Raw genomic sequence first — 21,774 nt, 5'->3', positions numbered from 1 at the left:
GGGTCCTCATTTTACCCACCTCGGAAGGATGGAAGGCTGAGTCAACCTTGAGCCTGGTGGGATTTGAACTGCCAAATTGCAGGCAGCCGGCAGTCAGCAGAAGTAGCTTGCAGTACTGCACTCTAACCATTGCACCATTGCGGCTCGTGGAGCATGAGCAAAATGGGGCAAAACTCACTTGCCTTGCTTAGTAACAGAAATTTTGGGCTCAGTTGTGGTCATAAATCGGGGACCATCTGCACTTGAACTGAGGAAAATGTTTTTTTTTGTTGTTGTTTTGTTTTTTGGAACCCAAAACAAGACAACATGATCTGGCGATCTACCAATTTATTTCAGGCCACCCATGGTTCATTAGAACCAAAGGTTAGAAGACCTTGGTGGTTTCATGTTTCGGCTAAGCAAAACAAGGCGAAGACGGTATATTTCGTTCCCTCTCTCTCCCCTACCATACCATCATATCTCACCATCTCCCAACCATCTTTTAAGCAGTTGTCAGCATCCTTCACTTCCTTCCCACTAGCATATTTTGCTTAGATTGTAGACCACCCAAGAACACTTATTGTGTGCATAAGGACAAGTAATGCATGCAATCTTTTGCTTTGTTCCAAGAAGAACATTTCAAATCTCAATTATTTCAAATTATGGGAAGGCAGAACATGTGTCAGCATCCCTGACAGATCTCTCTGCATACTGCAGTTCCAACACCTGCTCAAGGACGACACACACTAAATCAGTGGCAGGCATTCATCCATGCTCAGACAGCATCATAGGAGGAAAATCAAGCCTGAAAGGAAAACAATGAGGGCATTTGGCCCATCCTGGACCTTGAGAACAGATGGGAGTGAGATGGGGATATATAATAAGACATCCCCGTATGCTCTAAAGAAAGCATGCGTCTTCTGACCCTCACAAGTTCAGGAGACAAAATCACCGGTTAACTTTTAGAAGGAAGTCCGGCGAAAGTTAGAAAAAACCTTGACCCAACAATCAGAAAGTGACTTTTCAGTGTAGTTTATTCCCCCAAGAAGAGTAAGGGTCTTAGCTGATGTTGATTTCAACCCACAGACATTCGCCAGAGATTGGAGTCTGCACTGAGCAGAAGGTTGGGCTTGGTGGCCTAAATTATTCCAAAGTTGTCTACAGGTACCTTGTTCCAGCAACAGCTCCATCGTTCTTTCCCAGAGGTTCATCCAACTCCACACCACACCATTCCCCTTTGGCGAAGTCCGTCTCCCCTACATAGCGCACCACACCAGTTTTTGTTCCACCAACCTGTTAAATCATTTGATGGAAAGAATTTTTTTAAAAAAAATATATATAAATATATATATTTAAAAAATCACACATATAAGCAAATACACACATTGAGGTTTGTGTAAGGCTAGGGGAAAGCGATTAATAACAAGATTAAAAACAGTCATTTTTCATTTCCAAAAAACAATGCAAGGCCAAGATGAATACAGGTAGTCCTTGACTCATGGCCATTCATTCAGCAACTGTTCAGTTCCAAAATCAGTGAAAAGTGACTTGCAACTGGTCCTCGCACTTATGACCATTGCTGCATCCCCATGGTCATGTGACCAAAATTTGGACATTTGTCAACTAGCATGTAGACGATGGTTGCAGCATCTCGGGGTCACGTGATCATCATTTGTGACCTTCCCAAGGGGGTTCTGACCAGCAATGGTGGGAGCATGATTCACTTAACAACTGCAGTCATTTACTTAACAACTGTGGCCAAAAAAAGTCATAAAATCAGGCATGATTCACTTAACAATCATTTGCTTAGCAATGGAAATTCTGGTCCCAAATTGTAAACATAAGTCAAGGCCTACCTGTAATAATAGTATTTGCCATAAAGTAAAACCAAGACAAATAACATTTTTGAAGAGTGCAAGCCTCAAAGTGATGCAGAAATCCTTATCAGGCAGGGTATAAAGAGAAGAAATTATATAAAAAATCTGTATTAAAGCAATATTTTTACTAGTCAAACTGAATGTTCACAAAAATATGCAGTCTTTCAAGTGTCCAACAACTCTTCACCAGACAATTGTATTCAGCTATCTGAAGAACACAAACATTTCAATATTATATTACACCACTCCTGAGAATATAAGAATAACTCTGTAGGATCAGCCCAGAGCTCATCTTAGTGCAACATTTTGTTTCTCACAGTGGGTAACTAACAAGATATCTCCAAGGTGCCCAAGCAAGAGATGGAGGTATTTCCTTTCCTCCTACTAGGCATGCTGTCTCAGGTCTAGAGATAACTCTGAGTCTTCAACATTGATAGACTTGTTTGCCATTAATAACAACAACAACAACAACAACTTCATTGTCACTGTAAGTGTATACACAGTATACCCATACAACAAAATTCACTTAACACCCGGTCCAACACACATAACAATCCCCAAACACACTCCCACCCACCACAATTCCCCACCCCTAAACCATCCAAACATCCACACAACAGATCAAGTAATACTGTCCAACAGCTCACTGATGGTGGTCCTTTAGTTCATTGTTGAGTGCAATTAAGAATAGGATAGAAAGAGTAGAGTAGAGTAGAACTCTTTATTGGCCAAGTGTGATTGGACACACAAGGAATTTGTCTCCAGTGCATAAGCTCTCAGTGTATAACAAACAACAAAGTGATAAAACACAAATCATAAGATATAATCATAAATCCATTTCTTTTTTAAGGCCATCCAAATTGGTGGCCATTTTATCTTGGAACACTGAACATCTCAATTTTTTCCTTTTCAGTCTTAACATCCACAGCTGTGTCTGAGGATAAGCCTATCCGTGGATAAGCAAAACCCAGTCTTTTTGGTATACTTCAGCACCTAAAATTCTTGGCTTATCCATGAATATATATACAATATTATTATTTTGGTGAGTGGTGTCTACAACAGTCAGAACCATCATATAGAGATTATCAGGTCTTAGTAGCTGATTCAGCTGATAGCAAGATACTCCTAGAGTTGACTTTAACTAGATTTATGGCAATGGAATTGGATAAGATTGCAGAAATTCCAGCCAATGGATGGCTTTCACTTTAGAACCCAATTTATCAAGTATCCTAGAATTAGATTAAAAGTTTTAATATTTCATTAACTGAAGTAACTCTATATATTATATTGTCCTGAAAATTGCAGATTACTCTTGAAATCCATTTAATATATGAATAACACAGCAATAATCAAAATTTTAAATTTTTTAGATTTTAGTCTTTATTTTTATTGTGGCTTGTGTTTTATTGTTGTGAGCCGCCCTGAGTCCATTGTGAGATAGGGCGGCATATAAGCCGAATAAAATAAATAAATAAATAAATAAAATCAGTATAAATCATAAAATAAGATTAAAAGTTACAGTAAATTCTATCCAAGTACCTGAAATTTATTCTCATCTAGCAAATCTAGAAAGTTACCATATTAAGACTTTATATTAAGAGAAACCAAATGTTGGGTGCAACCCAAGCCCATTTATAGAATTATAATCCAAAAATGGTCTCCCATAAGAGTTCTGTATCAGATTTATTTTTGAAATACAAACTTATTTTAGACATCAGTGTGTCTACTGCCACAACTTAATTAGCCATCCATCTACCGAGAGAACAGCATGTACTTTCCAATAAGAAATAGCAGCAGCAGTTACCATGTTCAATGTTAGTTTATATACTTTGGGGAAATTTAATAAAGTTTAGTAATATTTTACAAAAATCTGCAGTTACAATTTGTTTCATTCTAGTATAAATTTCCCCAAAATTGTTTACAACACACTCCAATCAAATATGAAAAAAATGGTCCAACAAGATCATTACATTTCCAACGATTTTGAGAGAATGAATTGTCCATTATAGCAATCAGTACCCTGTTTCCCTGAAAATAAGATATCCCCTGATAATAAGCCCAATCAGGCTTTTGAACACATATGTTAAAATAAGCCCTCCCTGAAAATATTTAAACTCATGTGCAGCCGGTCCCCGCCATTTCCTCTGATTAGGGTTAGGGAGACAGAACTGGAATCAGGTAGAGTTGTGATTGGACCGGGTCTGCAGAAATGAAGGAAGTCCCTCCCCCTGACTGCTGCTGTCAGTTTTTCGACTCGGTCAAATTCGGACCAGTCGTGTCTAGGGACATCTCCATTAGTTTTACAAAAGCAAGAGGAGCCCCGTCTTGCTCCTTGCACCCCAAAATAATAAGACCTCCCAAAAATAAGGCCAAGCACTTATTTTGGGGTTCAAAAAAATATAAGACAGGGTCTTATTTTCGGGGAAACACGATACTAATGTATCAGCAGCAAAACATCTTACATTTTACAAGTGTAATAGAGAATGTGAATGTAATGTTTCCGTCCATTGCATATCAATTATCTATATCAGTGTTGGTATTCAGCCGGTTTGGACTGGTTCGGGTGAGCTGGTACTGGCGACCTGCAGGTGGGACTACCCACCTGCCCTGGCGCTATGCCATTCTATTTAGCCACGTTTTCTAAGCTGCGTGCATGCGTGCAAGCCGCACGTGTGACCACAGCGCATGCATGGAAGGCCGCACATATGTGTGGAAGGCCGCATGCATGTGCGGAAGGCACATACGCGAGCAATCGCACATGCGCTCACATTTTCAGTGTGCAGCAAACCGGTAGTAAAATTATGTGAAACCCACTTCTGATTTATATGCAAGTAAAACTCTCTTGCCTATCTGTAACCTTCAATTACTTATAATAGTGCATCATAGGGCAACAGTTTTTGAAGCAAAGAACCTAGAATGGGCTAATTTAAGGAATGCATCCAAAATCTGGCATCAGAGGAATTGAAATTTCAAGGATTTCGAACAGCTGCATTTGCAAACTTGTGGGTTCGGCAACGCTACTGCACCCTGCAGTCAGCCATGGTCACATGATCATGATTTCCAATGTTCCCCACCAGATTTCGACAAGCAACGTGCATAGGAAAAACCAGCAAGAAATTGAAAGTCATTCCGCTTCCCGCCGATTTGTTGCCTGCCTGTGGTCAGTCTGTAAGGAAACATCTCTAAAGAGTGACCCAAAGGATCATGGGTTTTCTAGTTGTATCTAAATTCTGGATCCATTTAATCATACAAAATATTTACATGTTCAGTTTCTAAGTCACATTTTACTAACAATTTATTAACGCAAGCGCCTGAATTGTGAACACATAACTGCAGAACACTGCAATGGCTGAAAATTCAAGGACAGTTTGTCAATCCTTTTCAGCACTGCCATAATTTTGAACTGTCTCTAAAGGAATGGACATAAACCGAGGACTACCTATATTTCCAAATGTCTTAGGCTTAACGACTTAAGAACAATGTCTAAGCCCTTCTCTTTCTCTGTAGTAACTCCAGATCGTTTCAAACCCATAAATATGCTGCGCCAGCCTTAAACAATAAGCGAAATCAACATTTTAAACAAAAGCAAAATATGAAATGTTTCTTCTAAACCCAACCTAATGCAGGCTTTAGAATCTGGGTCCTCCTTCTCTCCTCCCTCTCCCCAGTATGCCCCAGTAAAAGACTAGAGTTAAGTCTTCAAAGGCAGCTCAACCAGAGACTGCATCTCTCCAGCAACAAGAAAATAATACCTCTGAGAGACAGGAGACAGCAAAAGCTTAAATTATCCTGTCTCATCACTGCAAGGCTGTCACTGCTCCGAGACCACCCACACTCAATGAAGTGCAATGGAAAGCAACCCCTTTTGTTTTCATTCCAACATGGCCATATAGAAAGCAACAGCCTGTTCAGAACTATAAGAAAACAAAGGTGAGTACTGAAAGATGCACCCTGCATTGCCTGCCATTAACCATCAATTTCAAGCACTGATGTGCGTTTGCTGTAGAGAGGCAATTCACTGGTTTTTCCCTCTAGAACAGAGGTTTTCCCGTTTCGCAACTTTTTCCCATTCGCTAAACCGGGCGTGGGTGTGGCCAGCGCATGACGCATCCGGCCCACGGGGCGCAAGTTTGACAGCCCTGCTCTAGAAGTTCATTTGTAGAGATCCTTCACCAGAGGTGAGCGTTCAAAGTGGCTTAGAACTCAACATAACACAAAAAAGTGTGCTTCACAGCTCTATGCCAGAACTTGGTTTTAGCTTCGCATGTTGTATCAACCCAGACACTGTGATTTATACACTCCAATTTAAAAGTTAGCATGCTGTATGATCCCAGTCATCCATGGTTTATTCTTGATTCTGCAAACCAGGCTTCATTCCGTGTGGGAATTCAGCACCTGTAGATCACCCTGGACTACACAGACCAATAGTTTGCATCATTGTTCTAACTATGTTGTTCTAACTAATAGCTTTAAAATAAAACAAAACCTCAAGTCACAAAAATAGGTAGTCCTTGACTTACAACTATTTGCTTAGTGACTGAAATTACAATAGCCCTGAAAAAAGTGATCCTTGCAATTACAACTGTTGCAGCACCCCCCTCCCACCAGTCACATGATCAAAATTTGGGGCCCTTGAAAACCAGCATGGTTGCACCATCCCAAGGTCATAAGATCACCATCTGTGATTTTCCCAGCTAACTTCTGACAAGAAAAGTCAATGGGCTTAATAACTGCATGATTCTCTTAACAACTGTGACAAAAAAAAAAGTTCTTAAAATCAGACGCAACTCACTTAAACAACTGCTTTGCTTAGCAATGGAAATTCCGGTCCCAATTAAAGCACCAGACTAAAAAGTGGGAGGTTGTGAGTTCTAGTCCCGTGTTAGCCATGAAAGCCAGGAGGGTGTCTTTGAGCCAGTCACTCAACCCAACTCACCTCATAGGATTGTTGTTGTGGGGCGTGTTGTAGAAGGAGGAAGAAGTTGTGTTGGATATGTTCACCGTCTTGAATTATTTGTAAAAATAATGAAGGAGGGATACAAACAAACAAATAAATAAAAATAAAACCCAGGTCCTTAGTAGAGGACTATCTTTAGTGTCCATAATGGAGAGCTGTAAAACCAACAGCTCCATTTGCAAGATAATTCCAAGCTTTGAACTCAGGTAACTCCAAAGTAATTATGATCTTATTTCCTTAATGGGGGAAAAAAATCTCCATGCAGGTAAAAAAAACCAAAACTTGAAAGAAGTTGTAGGTAAGATTTTTAAAGAAAGTATTGAAAAGCATTAAAAAGCTGGAGACTGCTTTCTTCAATTTTAAGTCATATGGGAATTTTTGTGTACTCTACTTTCCACACACAAAAAAAGTTCAATACACAAGATACCCAAGCTTGCATTCACAATTATTAATCCCACTGAATTCTGCTTGGGTTTTCTCAATGGTGGAATCCTCCGCCAGTCGCCACCAGTTCACTGCCTGCACCTGCACGGTGCATGCCAGATGCGCGCTGCGCATGCGCATGTACAATGAGTGCCACACATTGCGCATGCATGCACAGTGAGCACCAAACATGCGCTTTGTGCGGAAAAAGGAGCCGTTTGAAGGTAAGTAAAACAGCGGGAGGGGGGGACGGACAGCTGTGCCGCGCTATTTAGATTTGCTAGAAAGCAGGATTTCCAACCGGTAGCTTTTTTTTTACTATCGGTTCGCCTGAACTGGTAGTTTTTATCACTACTGGTTCGCCCGAACTGGTAGCATTTCACCCCTGGGTTTCCTTCATAATTCCCACATCCAAGCGCATGGCTCTGCAAACTCCATGGCTTCTTAAAACAGCCAGCTGCTGTCTCCTAATTACAGAGCAGCCAGTAATTTTATCTATGTAAATATGTATAGTTCAATATTAGCAACAGAAGGGACATTAAAAATAAAATTTACAAAGTATATTTGTTGAAAATCCAAAGTGCACAGAGATGTAAATCGAGAAGAGGATTATGCACCCTTGGAGCGGGCGATTACTGCCACAACAGTGTTTTCTCTGCCTTTTAAACTTTTTAAATAATTTCATCTACACCTTTTTAATTCTGTTTTTTGATGTTGTTCTTATTTATGTTTTATATTATGGCATTTGTTGTACTGTAAAGTGCACAAAATTACTTAGGTGAGATGGACTGGGTGGAAATGGGATGAATTAAAAAAACACACACACATAATTAAGACCGAATCCTTTTTTAAGGCTTTCCAGAGAAGAAGGCCACCCCACCCTGTTGTCCCTAGCAGGAAGATTGGACGATAAAGACATGTGGCCTCAATTAAGAGTCAGTCATAACATCTATGCTTCCTCTGCAATTTTCAAATTATGCCGCAGTTCTCAAGAAAATTACATTGCTTGCCTGTTTTACATTTACCGAGACTTTCCTCAGCCTCTTGGTGACATCAAAATGGCTTCTTTGTTTCTCAGGAACTTGTTCAGATCCGTTTGTATGTTGAATCTTTAATTACAGAATACAATATTTGAATTACACGTGTATTATTTTGCATTACTTCCAATAGAAAATTTCCTTGAGAAATTTATGAACAGGCAACAATTTATTTGTCCTGTTTATCTTCAATTCTACAGTATTTTCTAAATATTACTGCTTTGGCACATGGAAGTTCTACCCAAATATTTCAAGTACTATGAGAGGCTTTTTCACAAGAGAAAAGCCACGGTAAGTAGAATTAAGACAGTGCAACACACTAATTCCCACGCTTTTTGGAAGCTTCAGCTGTCTAATGTATTTTCCTAAATTCCTAAAAAATTTCCTAACACTTCCTAATTAGAAATGAAAAAGTCAGTTGGACAATAAAGGATTTGAAAATAGAAAACAGAAAATCAAAAACAAAGGGGTAAATAATCCATAATAGGAATGTCTCCATTTCTTAGGGTGGCCTGTTCTGTATCAAGAAAGAAAGAAAGAAAGAAAGAAGGGAGGGAGGGAGGGAGGGAGGGAGGGAGGGAGGGAGGGAGGAAAGAAAGAAAGAAAGAAAGAAAAGAAAGAAAGAAAGAAAGAAAGAAAGAAAGAAAGAAAGAAAGAAAGAAAGAAAGAAAGAAAGAAAGAATGAATGAATCCAGGAGCAGATTGTGAAATGACTGATTCAGATCTTTGCTATCCTTCCTTCAGACAATCCTAAGAACTAAATTTATAGCCTACATTCATCAAATGCCTTCATGTCAAGGGATGTCCTCTGACACAGGAGAGAAACTGTGTATACAGGTAGTCCTCAACTTACAACAGTTCATTTAGTGACCGTTCAAAGTTACAAAGGCACTGAAAAGAGTGAATTCTGATCGTATTTCACATTTACGACCATTGAAAGTATCCCCATGGTCAAGTGATCACAATTCAGATGCTTGGCAACGGACTCATATTTAGGACAGTTGCAGTATCCCGGGGTCATGTGATCAGCTTTTTGCGACCTTCGGACAAGCAAAGTCAACGAGGAGGCCAGATTCACTTAACAATCATGTTACTAGTTTAACAACTGCAGTGGTTTACTTAACTGTGGCAAGAAAAGTCATAAAATAGGCGAAAAGTCACTTAACAACTGTCTCACTTAGCAACAGAAATTTAGGGCTCGGTTGTGGTCGTAAGGCAAGGAATACCTGTACTCGCAGATGAACCAAAACTGTAAAGTGCCAAAATATACCCCCAAAATTGGATTCGGCTTATCTGTGGATGAGCTTATCCATAAGTAGATAAGGTTTATAGTTCCCATATACAGGTAGTCCTTGACGTAACAACCGTTTGTTTAGCAAGTGTTACAACGACATTGAAAAAGTGACTTTCGACCTGTCCTCATACTACCACTACAGCATCCCTACGGTCACATGATTAAAATGCTTGGCAACTAGGATGTAATTACAACGGTTGCAGCATCCCGATGGCCGTTTACAACCTTCCCAGCTGGCTTCCAACAAGCCAAGTCAATGGAGGAATCCGGATTCACTTAGCGACTGCAGTGATTCACTTAAGAACCATGGCAAAAAAGATTGTAAAATTGGGTGAGAGTTAATAACTGCCTTGCTCAGTAAACAGAAATTCTGGTTCCATTTGTGATTGTAAATCAAGGACTACTTAGCGTATTTTTCGGAGTATAAGACGCACCTTTTTTCCCCCCTAAAAGGGGGTGAAAATTTAGGTGCGTCTTATACACCGAATGTAGCACCGCCCACCCGCTGCCCCCCACCTTTGGCCTCTGCCTCCCAGCAGTTACCTCCTTGCAGCAAACAGCAAGAAAAAACAGCTCCTTTCAGCTTCAGCACAGCCTAATTAGCACAAGTTGATTGGATCGGCCTCCCAACTCTCAGCTGTTTTGCTCTCAGCTCTTTTGTGCAGGGCTCTGCTGCTTGCTGCAAGGAAGAAAATTGCTGGAGCAGATTTTTTTTCCCCCTCTGCTAATCAAGCTATGCTGAAAACGAAAATGAAAGTAAAGCAGGCTGTTTACTGTAATGAGGCAAAACTGCTCAGAGGCAGAGGGAGATTTCTTTTTCTTCTTTTCCTCACCAAAAAAGGTAGGTGCATTTTATAGTCCAGTGCATCTTATACTCCGAAAAATATGGTATATATCTACTGTATGGAAGTGTGCACATTTCTATCTGCGGATAAGCAGACCCTCAAATTTTGAACCAAAATAGCATGAAAATTGCAGGTGCTTCCGAGTGGCACATTTTTCTTGGTATTTTGGTTCAAAATTCGAGATCTGCTTATCCATGGGTGGGCTTATCTGTAAATCAATACAGATTATAATTTGCCGAGCAAAGACTGGCCAGAAAGTAAATCTGAATCTAATATCAATCTCTGAGTTATCTGTAATATACAGGTAGTCCTCGATTTATGACCACAAGGAAGAGCCTGTAGTACAGTGGACTAAAGCACTGTAATTAACATCTGCTGCTTGCAATTACTGCAAGTTCAAATCTCACCAGGCTCAAGGTTGACTCAGCCTTCCATCCTTTCAAAGGTAGGTGAAATGAGGACCCAGATTGTGAGGGCAACTTTGTATAAATATACAAAAGTATGAAGGCTATTGCTTAATGCATTGTAAGCCACCCTGAGTCTCTGGAGAAGGGCGGCATATAAATTATAAGCAAAAAAAAATAAATTAGCCCAAACTTTCTGTTGCTAAGTGAGACATTTGTTAAGTGAGTTTTGCCCCATTTTCTGACCTTGCTTGCCACAATTGTTAGCTGAATCTGCTGCTGTTAAGTTAGTAACACAGTTACTAAATGAATCCGACTTCCCCATTGACTTTGCTTGTCAGATGGTCAGAAAAGGTGATCACATGACCCCAGGAACACTGCCAACCGTCATAAATATGAGACAACTGCCAAGCATCTGAATTTTGATCATGTGATTGTGAGGATACTGCAACGGCCGTAAGTGTGAAAAATGATCCTAAGTCACTTTTTTCAATCCCGTTGTAACTTTGAATGCTCATTAAGTGACCTTTTGTAAGGCGAGGATTACCTATATAAGCAAAGACTGCTTATCAATCATAGAAAGGTGTTGTAGCCTCAGCCCACAGATCTGAGGAAAGGCAATAGAGGACTAAGATGCCTACAAATTCTTTCCTTGATATTGCCTGGCTGATATTGCCATTTTTATTTTACATTCATTTAATCCTTACTGCAGACACCCGTCTGCAGAGTGAATGTAGACCAACACTATGCCGAGGCTCACACCATATCAGTGGTGGGTTGCCCCCTGTTCAGACCAGTTCTATAGAACCGGTAGTAAAACCGGTGGGAGACTCCGCCCACTGACCCTGATGTCATCAGAAGGCGCGTGTGCTCGCTTCGCTCACGCACGCGCGATCCTGTTGCGAACCGGTAGTAAAGGTAAGTAGAACCCACCCCTCCACCACATATATATATATATATTTCTCTTGTCAAGAACAAAAAACAAAACACCACATTTGAAATCGAGATTCTGGCTTAATGTATGCAAATTAATATAGCGCACCAGCCTGCTTTATTGTCTAATAAACCCTGGTTTGCCCAAACAGTATAAAGTAGGGGTCTCCAACCTTGGTAACTTTAAGCCTGGAGGACTTCAACTCCCAGAATTCTTTGCTCGCTGGGGAATTCTGGGAGTTGAAGTCCACCAGGCTTAAAGTTGCTAAGGCTGGAGATCCCTGGTATAAAGCCATCACCTCTGTGAAGACAGGAGCATTAATAATTTATGCCAAATTTTTTACACCTGAAATCAGTGGTGAAATCAATTTTTTTTTACTACCGGTTCTGTGGGCTTGGTCAAGGTAGTGTGGCTTGATGGGCGTGGCTTGGTAGGCATGGCAGGGAAAGGATACTGCAAAATCTCCGTTCCCACCCCACTCCTGGGGGAGGGATACTGCAAAATCCCTATTCCCTCCCCACTCCTGGGGGAAGGATACTGCAAATTCTCCATTCCGACCCCACTCTGGGGCCAGCCAGAGGTGGCATTTGCCAGTTCTCTGAACTACTCAAAATTTCTGCTACCGGTTCTCCGAACTACTCAAAATGTCCGCTACCGGTTTTTCAGAACCTGTCAGAACCTGCTGGATTTCACCCCTGCCTGAAATTATTGCTTAAAATGACATATACACGAGGCACATACATTTCTCTACTGTTTAATCTCCTTTGTCTTTTATTTTTCAGCTGATCAAAATATACATTAAAAAGGTGGGTTAAAAATATAACCATATATTATATAAAAATACACTTATTATAATCAAGTTAGGCCTCTGCCTGATTTATTCTGCTACTCAATGAGCCAAAAGTTTAGCGCATGTCTGTGAAACTGGAGAGAAATTTGCTGAGGTCTACAGATCACTCAGTCCCAGTACTGCTCCGTTTTTTCAATAGTAATTTGATTAAACATTACAATTAAAAAGATTAAAGGAAGTAATAAAACTAAAAAAGAAAAGAAAAGAATAAAAAGGGCTCCACTGTCAAAGGAACAACTGTTTTACTCCCTGCAGGAAGACCAATTGCTGCTACAGCCGTTTGCCTGACTTGCCCTAATCAGCATGAAGGCGGCTGCTTAAACAAGCAGCCAGACAGTCTCATTTCTGACTTTTTGATTGTCCAGGAATGGCCCTCTGAACTGTGCAATCCCCGTTTCCAATTTCATAGCTCAAAAAGTGGGCTAGGAGGCAATTTAGAATGATACCCTATACAGCAAAGGAAACAGCAATAGCACTTAAGACTTATGAACCGCTCCATAGTGCTTGACAGCACTTTCTGAGCGGTTTATAGTGTCAGCATATTGCCCCCAACAATCTGGGTCCTCATTTTACCGACCTCGGAAGGATGGAAAGATGAGTCAACCTTGAGCCTTGAGTCAGGATCGAACTGCTGGCTGTAGGCGGTGTTAGCCTGCAATATTGCATTCTAACCAACAAGCAAACAAGAATTTTTGCTCTGGATTTTTCTCTCTCCTGCCTGGAAAAAATGCTGTGATGAGTTTGGGACGTGATGTTGAAAGAGACAGTGGAGTCACACTTAGAAAGAGCCTACAAAGCCTGCAAAGATATCTGGCATCTCTACTCATCTAGCATCAGGTCCTTTGCTCCTCAAGATCTTTTTCATAGCTTGTGGGGCTCAACCTGAAATCTTTCACATAAACCTCTGAAAACCATCTTCACAGATCTGTGGGAATGTTTCTGAGTCCATCACTCCGTCATATAGGCATGTCTTACTGCATGGCTAACTTGCTCATAGAGAATCTAAAGTTTCCCTGGCAGAAGACACAGGAAACTTGCTCATGGAAGAATCTATCTACCATCATGCAGCACCCAGAAAGCAAGGGAGGCCCTGCCAAAAATACCCAAATGTATATATCTATATATATATAAAAGCCAAATACCACTCATCACAAAATCTCCAGAATGGTAAAGCCTACAAACTTAAAATTTGGCACGTATGTTCCCCTTGGCGTCTAGGTGCTCGCTAAGAAAGGATTTTTCGAAATGACCATCAGATCATTAGTATTTCATATACAGTATTATATTCACAAGTTCTGATGTTTAAGGAGTTAGACGTTCTACTCCCCCTCCCCACCTGAAAGGAACTGTGTCCCAACTGCCAGTTGCCTTATATTAACACGCTCTGATGCTAAGGAGCTACACATTCTACTCCCCCTCCCCACCTGAAAAGAACTCTGTTCCAACTGCCAGTTGCCTTATATTAACACGCTCTGATGTACCGCTTCGCTAAACCGGGCGTGGGCGTGGCCAGCACATGACTCATCCAGCCTGCAGGCTGGGACATTCTACTCCCCCACCCCTTCTGTTCCAACTCCCAGTTGCCTTATATTAACGCACTCTGATGCTACAGAGTTACACATTCTACATTAAGTTTCAGGCTTTAAGTGTCAATTTATCACGCCCGATCACATAGTTTTGTAGTGAAGCACGGGCGTCCAGCTAGTTAATAATATTTGCATATCCTAACTTACAGATACAGCTGTTTGTTCTCTATATATTCTACCCACTGTTTTAATGCTCGTATTTATCACATGCTGTTTTATCTTACTATTTTATTGTAAAATGTTTTGAGATTTTTTTAAAATGGGAAGCAGCTGAGAAATATTTTAAGAAATAATTTTCAACAGCATATAAGTAATATATTCTTAGTGAATGTAAGGCAACATATCTCATCAATTAACAAGTAATTATTCGGGGGAAGGAAAAACAGAGTTAATTTTTATGCCCTCAAAGTACATCCTTTCTCTATGCATGCGGGATCATTATTCATACTCTTTTTTTTAACATAACCGTGTCTTTTATGTCTTCAAGGATGAGGGAGTTTGCCTTTCTTTCCCCTTGTGCCAACAGTGAATTTCCAAAGGAAAATGGGAATGACAGTCAAAAAAATCCTAATCAACTTTTTCCATTCAAAAAAATTAAGCCCCCAGAACTTCCTAAAGTATCGCTCATTCAAGAAATACTAAAAAGGAACTTACAAGGACACGGTCCCCAAGTCTGAAGTCTTTATCCCCTTTTTTCACCGATCCGCTGTCCGAGAGGTTGGAACCAGATTCATTTCCAGTCTTCATGGTGTTGTTGAGAACGCTCTCCCGCAGAGGAATGACGCGAGTGGAAAGAGGTGGGGTGGAAGTCCCGGAGTGCAAGGACAAGTTCTGAGCTGTCAGAGACTCCACAGAATGAGCATCGCTTCCTGAACCCTCCGTCGTGGGTTGGCGGGTCAACTTGGAGGGCCTCGTGAAGATCCCCTGGAGTGGCTGGCATTCAAAATAACGCACTCCGCCTACAGAACCATCATTCTTCCCAACCGGGTCATCTAGGACAACTCCTGCCCACTGACCAGGGGCAAATTGGGTCTCTCCCAAATACTGGATTATGCCTGGCTTCACTCCATTCACCCAAACACGTTCACCCATCACGAAGTCCCCCAGGAAATCATCGCCCACCTCAGCAATTTTTGACCCTGGCAGCTTCTCGGAGGCACCTGTGGAAGACGTGGAACTCTGTTTGTGGAGAGGTGAACCTGTAAGAAGAAGCAGAGAATGAAGAGAGATCGGTCAGAACAAACAGTCTTCACAAGAGACAAGACCCTGGACTTTGAACAGTTACGTTCAAATACAAGCAGCAGAAGAGAAACAAGTAATTATTCCCAAGGATTAAAGGCTAAATGGGAAAAAAAAGATCTTTGCTCGTTTGCACTAATCCATGATTTCATGACCAGATGCTGGAAGAGTTGTTGGGGATCCCGTGCAGGAGAATGAACAAGAATGTCCCTTTGCTGAAGTGGCAAACACATTATCACAAATTCAATTAGTTAAATTACTTTACTTCAATGGACCCACTGGAGAAGTTAAGCCCAGTTTGGAGCATCTGGTTGGCCCCCTGAGAAAAAGAATGCTAGACTAGATAAATCTATACTTTTGTAAGTAGAGCTCCTCTTATGTTCTAACAGATCAAACTGGTTGTACCTACTGGAAATGAGTTTAGCAACATCTGAATAGACCCACCCAGTTCTATCATCTACTAAGAGAAGCTCCTTTAGATGAACTGGAGGTTCAGAATAAGCATCTTAGCATCCAGATGCTGATCTGTGTGTGTTTGATCTCCGTGAAGGTTCACAGAATGAACACAGATGGTTCTGTTTTTAGAAGAGTCTTCCTTTCCCAAAGCCTTCTGAACGTTTAACAAACTTGGTCTTCCATTGCTAACTTCAACCATGGTTTTCTCCAGTTCTACAAAGGAGCTTCAAAGAGTCCGATATGTCCCTCCATTTACATAAAATCAAAGTGCCTGGAGAGCAACGTGTGTTATGCTCCAAATGGTACCAACTGTCTTTAATGAAGTTTCAGTTCATCAAGTATCGGAGAAATGATTTAAAAACACAGCTGCCCTTTCTAAGTTTCAGTCTGCAGCTGGCAGCATGTGGTCCGAAAACACTTCGCCATCTGAAAAGATGAAGGGTTATGGCAGCTTGAATGGCGTTTGTTCACTTTTCTCTTTCCCACTGGTTGCAGAATTTGATACTTAATCTAGTTACAGGCTTGTGCCAAGGCAGCCAGCTGTCAGGAGGAGCAGAAATGCAAGAAGGCTGCCCTGTTTCCATGGTTATCTGGTAAAAGGAGGGGGGGAAACACACATGGAGAGAAGCACAACAAACATTAAGGTTTTTTTCTCTCAAACACTTCCAGACTGGCTCGTGGAAAGCCAAGGGTATGTGAGCCCCCTGAAGACGGAAATCTATTTCATTTATAGGCACACATTTTGCAAGTAGGAGAGCTTTCCAGATGTCTCTGAATGGCTCAGTGTTGTAATCCCACCACATCTGAGGACACCAAGCTGAGGAAAACCGATGAGAGGTTGGACATCTGATCTCCTGTATCAATGGTAATCATGAGCGTGATGATGATGAAGTCATTTCTCCAGAAAGCATAAAGTAACAGCTGTCTGGCATGTTATATTTTTACTTTCAGAAATAATCCTATGAATTAGGCAAAGTTAGGAGAGAGGAAGAGGGAAGAGAAACTGGCCCAACAGAACAGAACAGAACAGAACAGAACAGAACAGAACAGAACAGAACAGAACAGAACAGAACAGAATAGAATAGAATAGGAGTTGGAAGGGACCTTGGAGGTCTTCTAGTCCAACCCCCTGCCCAGGCAGGAAACCCAGACAAATGGTTATCCAACATCATCTTTAAAATTTCCAGTGTTGGAGCATTTACAACTTCTGGAGGCAAGTTGTTCCACTGATTAATTATTCTAACTGTCAGGAAATTTCTCCTTAGTTCTAAATTGTTTCTCTCCTTGATTAGTTTCCACCCATTGCTTCTTATTCTACCCTCAGGTGCTTTAAAGAATAGTTTGACTCCCTCTTCTTTGTGGCAATCCCTGAGATATTGGAACACTGCTATGTCTCCCCTAGTCCTTCTTTTCATTAAACTAGACATACCCAGTTCCTGCAACTGTTCTTCATATGTTTTAGCCTCCAGTCCCCTAATCATCTTTGTTGCTCTTCTCTGCACTCCTTCTAGAGTTTCAACATCTTTTTTACATCGTGGCAACCAAAACTGGATGCAGTATTCCAAGTGTGATGTTAGCAAGGCATTATAAAGTGGTATTGACACTTCACATGATCTTGATTCTATCCCTCTGTTTATGCAGCTCAGAACTGTGTTGGCTTTTTTAGCAGCTGCTGCACACTGCTGGCTCATATCTAAATGGTTGTCCACTAGGACTCCAAGATCCCTCTCACAATTACTACTATTGAGCATGGTACTACATATACGGAACCTGTGCATTTTGTTTTTCTTCCCTAAATGTAGAACCTTGTTTTTTTCACTGTTGAATTTCATTTTGTTAGCTAGCGCCCAATGTTCAAGTCTGTCAAGATCCTTCTGTAGGGAACATCTTGTAGGGAAGCTGTAAGTTGATTGGGAAGCTAGCTAGAAGCAGCAACTATAAGAGCCCTTGTAAATATGCGGTGAGGGCCACTATATCTGCAGCCAAAATGGGGACACTGGAAAATAGGAAAGACCTATCTACCTCTTTGGGAAAATTTTGACGTTTCTGGAAGATCCAAGGAAAAAAAGAAGAAAAAATAAATTAAGGGAATAGAATTGAAACTGAAAGTGTTACAATGCAGAAGTAAAGCAATCAGATGAGGGAGGATCAAGTTTACTGCAAAACAGGATGAGAGGTGGACAAGAAAGGGAAAATTCATTAAATATTGTGTGTGTGTGTGTGTGTGTGTTTGTGTGTTTGTGTTTGTGCAGCATATTAAGTGCCTGGGCTAGGGGTGGGTTCTAAATTTTTTTACTACTGGTTCTGTGGGTGTGGCTTATTTTGTGGGTGTGGCTTGGAGGTCATGTGACTAGGTGGGTGTGGCTAGCTGGTCAGAGTCATTTCTGGAAGGTCCTCGCACTTATGACCAGTCCTCGCACTTATGACCCGACTCATTTGTTTGCTTTTAACACTGATCAGCTGTAGGACGGCCCTTTGAAGCCCCGTGGCAAGAGTTTAAACAGCTTTTTTCCCTCTAGTCATCAGCTGGGACTCAGGAAGCAGCAATAGATTGGGAGTGGGACCAAATAAAAGGTAAGAATAATGTGGGGGGTGGGAGGGTGGAGAACCGGTTTGGTGACGTCATATCGTCACCGCTACCGGCTCGGCCGAACCGGACCGAACCGGGAGGAACCCACCACTGGCCCAGGCTTAGGTAGAATAACTGGTTGATATTCTGGCCAAGAGAAAGCCACAACATCTTGCTGCAGAGTGCATGAGATTTCATCTGTTATTGACTATTGTGATTAATATCTGGAAGCGCTCACAATCTGGTAGGCGTCTGATTTAGTTTTAAATTATTGGTATGTGTCTTAGGGGAAAACGGCCTAAATTCAGTGACTTGAACGTATGTACTAAATAAAGATCCCGCCTCATTCCACCCCAAGCATAGATGCCACCAACATGCATTTGTGGGAAGTACATAAAACGGATGCTATGGTTTAGTATTAAACGAGTTTACACGTTCAAAGAAGAGCATCAGGAATTGCAAAATGTCCTTTAAAGGGCTACTTTGCAATAGAACCAGTATATATATATATTTTTCCTGGTGGATTATTTTCTTTAAACACCCCAAAGCCGAGTGGAAATGCATGTGTGCAGTGTGAAGTCTGGCCAGCAGGTACATTATCAGCCCCTGCCTTGCAGCAGGCAGCTTTGTGACAAGGATAACTAGAGGGTTTTTAAGCAGAAGTACATTAATGAGCTAGAGGAAAACAGCAAATACAAAGGAGGGGTGGAGATAAAGGAGGGGATAGTCTATCAACTGAAAACTCAAGCAGTAACCCTGAAGAAGAAAATGTATGCTTGGAAATCTCCCTGCCCATCTATTAAATCCTCTCTGTAGGACCAGACTCCTAGCTTACAGCTGCATTGTTTCTATGGGGAGGGCTTGGCTGTGGAGCAGAACTCTTCAGCCGCAGGTACTACCAACCACAGCATGAGTTGTATTTTATTTTATGGAGGGTGGGAGGAAGGTCAATGTTGAGTGAGGGTTGTTTTCTCCAGCATGATACCAGCACGCTTACAGGATTACAAACTGCAGAATGCCCCCCACCAATATACTTAGATATAGCAAGTGGTGTGTGTTTGTGTAGTGCGCGTGAGTGCGCTATCAGGACAGAACAGCCAGTAACTATATCAGGGATGTCCAACTTCAAGAAAACAAGAGATAGATTATTGAACAAATCGATCCAGAGTTCTTACTTGAGGCACAAATGACCAAAGTCAAATTAAGATATTTTGGATATATTATGCGAAAACCTAGCTCTCTTGAGAAGGGTGAAAGGAAAGAAAAAAGGATGTTGAGCAGGAAGGCAGATGGACCTGAATGAAACAGAAATGGGAGATATGAAGCAACAGGCTAGGGAAAATCATCCTGAAAACATTTCTCTATGAGGTTACTAAAACCACCAGGTTGATGACATACAGTTACTAATTCAACAAGCCCAAAGTGCTTTATGTCAGTCTGTGGTTTCTACAGTCAGTTATTTCTGGAATTTTGATCATGTGACCCAGTGGTGGGTTCCTCCCGGTTCGGCCGAGCCGGTAGCGGTGATGATATGATGTCACTGAACCGGTTCTCTTTGTTCGGGACCTGAGCCGTCCCGCCCGCCCCCGCGTTATTCTTACCTTTTATTTGGCCCCACCACCAATCTATTCACTGCCTCCCAAGTCCCAGCTGATCGGCTAGAAGAAAAAAAACTGTTCAAACTCTTGCCGCGGGGCTTCAAAGGGCCGCCCTACAGCTGATCAGTGTTAAAAGGCAGTGTAGTGGTAGACCAGTGCGCTCCAAAAACGAATGGGTAGACCAGTACAGCTCTGCAAGCAGTTAAAAGCCTGGTAGACTAGTACCTCTGCTAAATCCTAAAGAATTGTCACATGACCAACAAACCATGCCCACAAAATAAGCCACGCCCACAGAACCGGTAGTAAAAGAATTTAGAACCCACCCCTGATGTGACCCCATGTGGATGCTGCAACGATCTAAATGTGAAAAACAGTCGTAAGTCGCTTTTTTCAGTGCTGTTGTAACTTTGAATGGTCACTAAATGAAGTGTTGTAAGTTGAAGACTACCTGTACTCTTTGCTACCCATGGAGTCGTGAGTCTTTCTTTCCTAAGAGACCAAGCTAGGGCAGGACTGACAGCTAAACTTGATTCAACATTATTTACGTTGTTTCTTAGTTAAAATTAATTGTAGCAAATCGTATTTCCTATTCATACTTAAAAATTTCAAGAAATTAAAATCTCAGAAATTACAAGTTGGAAACAAAGCCTGGACATCCCCATAACCCAAAAAGTTTTGAGAGTCAAATACAGTCCCAGAGTCTCAGAATGTACACATTATGTAAATCCAACTCATTAATGCTTAGTCAACTAACCAAAGCTTAATCAACTAACCTGGTTAAAGGTACTATGTTGCAATTCATTACAGTATATGGCTCTGTCTCTGAATCTGTGACAGATCTCCTTATTGCTAAAACATTTGTTTTAAAATAATGAACATGGACAAATGCCACCAGACCAAAATCTACATGAATCCACGATTCAGGCAATGACTCAGACTTATGCCAAATAAATATTGCAGGAATCATCCAGAAGAGTCTAATGAGGTCATCCTGGTTACTGCCAGAATTCTCTGCTTGGTGAAACATGCTTTGCTTTCAAGCATCTGGCAAAAGGGGACTAACTCAGCTCTGAAGTCCCACAGAGGGGTTGGGAAGACCTTTTTCCCCTGCAGCCACCCAGCCAGATGCAGCCCATTTTTATATTCAATTGTTCTTTTGCCATCTTCTCTTACATAAAACATGTTCCCATTCTGTTCAGTTTTTAGACAGTTATCCTCCTAATGGAAAAGACCTGAAACCTTTACGTAACTTCTCTCCAACATTCAGTTGGGCTGGAAAGAATAAAAACAGCTACAAAAATACCCAGCACATTGGCTGATGATTCGGGCACTCAAAACAAACTAGACAGAAACCGACAGCTGGCAGGCACCCATTTAGACCAAGGCAAAGTAGCCAATAAAAAAGCAGTATTTTTTTTTAAAACACCAGATACTGTAAAGAGGCACTGTACATTATACTCAATAAAGGAACGAATTGTTCACGAATCAGTTCACACTCTGAGAATCAACAGTTTTCATTGTACTAAATGTCTGCGGGAAGGCAATTGGTTTCTGGGGTTGGGTGAGTGGAAAGAAAGATCTCCTTAATTCAAAAATACTGGCATTTTTTTTTAAAAAAAAATCCACATTTAGTGAGAAAAAATATATATAATTCTCTCCTTTCTCTCCAAAACGGCAACCTATGTGAAATGTGGCTTCAGAACATGCAAATCCCTGTTCACATAGA

General features: G+C 41.2%; 1 protein-coding gene across 8 annotated transcripts in view; it reads right to left on the bottom strand.

Annotated features, from left to right (window-relative positions):
- The window catches only part of CLIP2 (CAP-Gly domain containing linker protein 2), a 95,738-nt gene that overhangs the window by 42,376 nt on the left and 31,588 nt on the right, over positions 1–21,774 (bottom strand). For 6 of the 8 annotated variants that reach the window (XM_087889369.1, XM_087889355.1, XM_087889352.1 and 3 more), the window contains exons 3-4: positions 14,841–15,385; positions 1,148–1,272 (exon numbers count right to left, since the gene is read on the bottom strand). In XM_087889369.1, coding sequence (XP_087745495.1) covers positions 1,148–1,272; positions 14,841–15,385 — 670 coding nt within the window. Of the gene's footprint in view, positions 1–1,147; positions 1,273–14,840; positions 15,386–15,869; positions 16,474–21,774 lie in introns of those variants that run through there. The other 2 variants (XM_087889365.1, XM_087889372.1) reach the window with 1 other exon arrangement.

Source organism: Pantherophis guttatus, chromosome 1, assembly GCF_059756535.1.
Source record: "Pantherophis guttatus breed Tessera chromosome 1, ASM5975653v1, whole genome shotgun sequence".
Classification (NCBI taxonomy): domain Eukaryota; kingdom Metazoa; phylum Chordata; class Lepidosauria; order Squamata; family Colubridae; genus Pantherophis; species Pantherophis guttatus.
The sequence above is the reverse complement of the archived record's forward strand: the minus strand, read 5'-3'. Positions and strand labels throughout refer to the sequence as shown.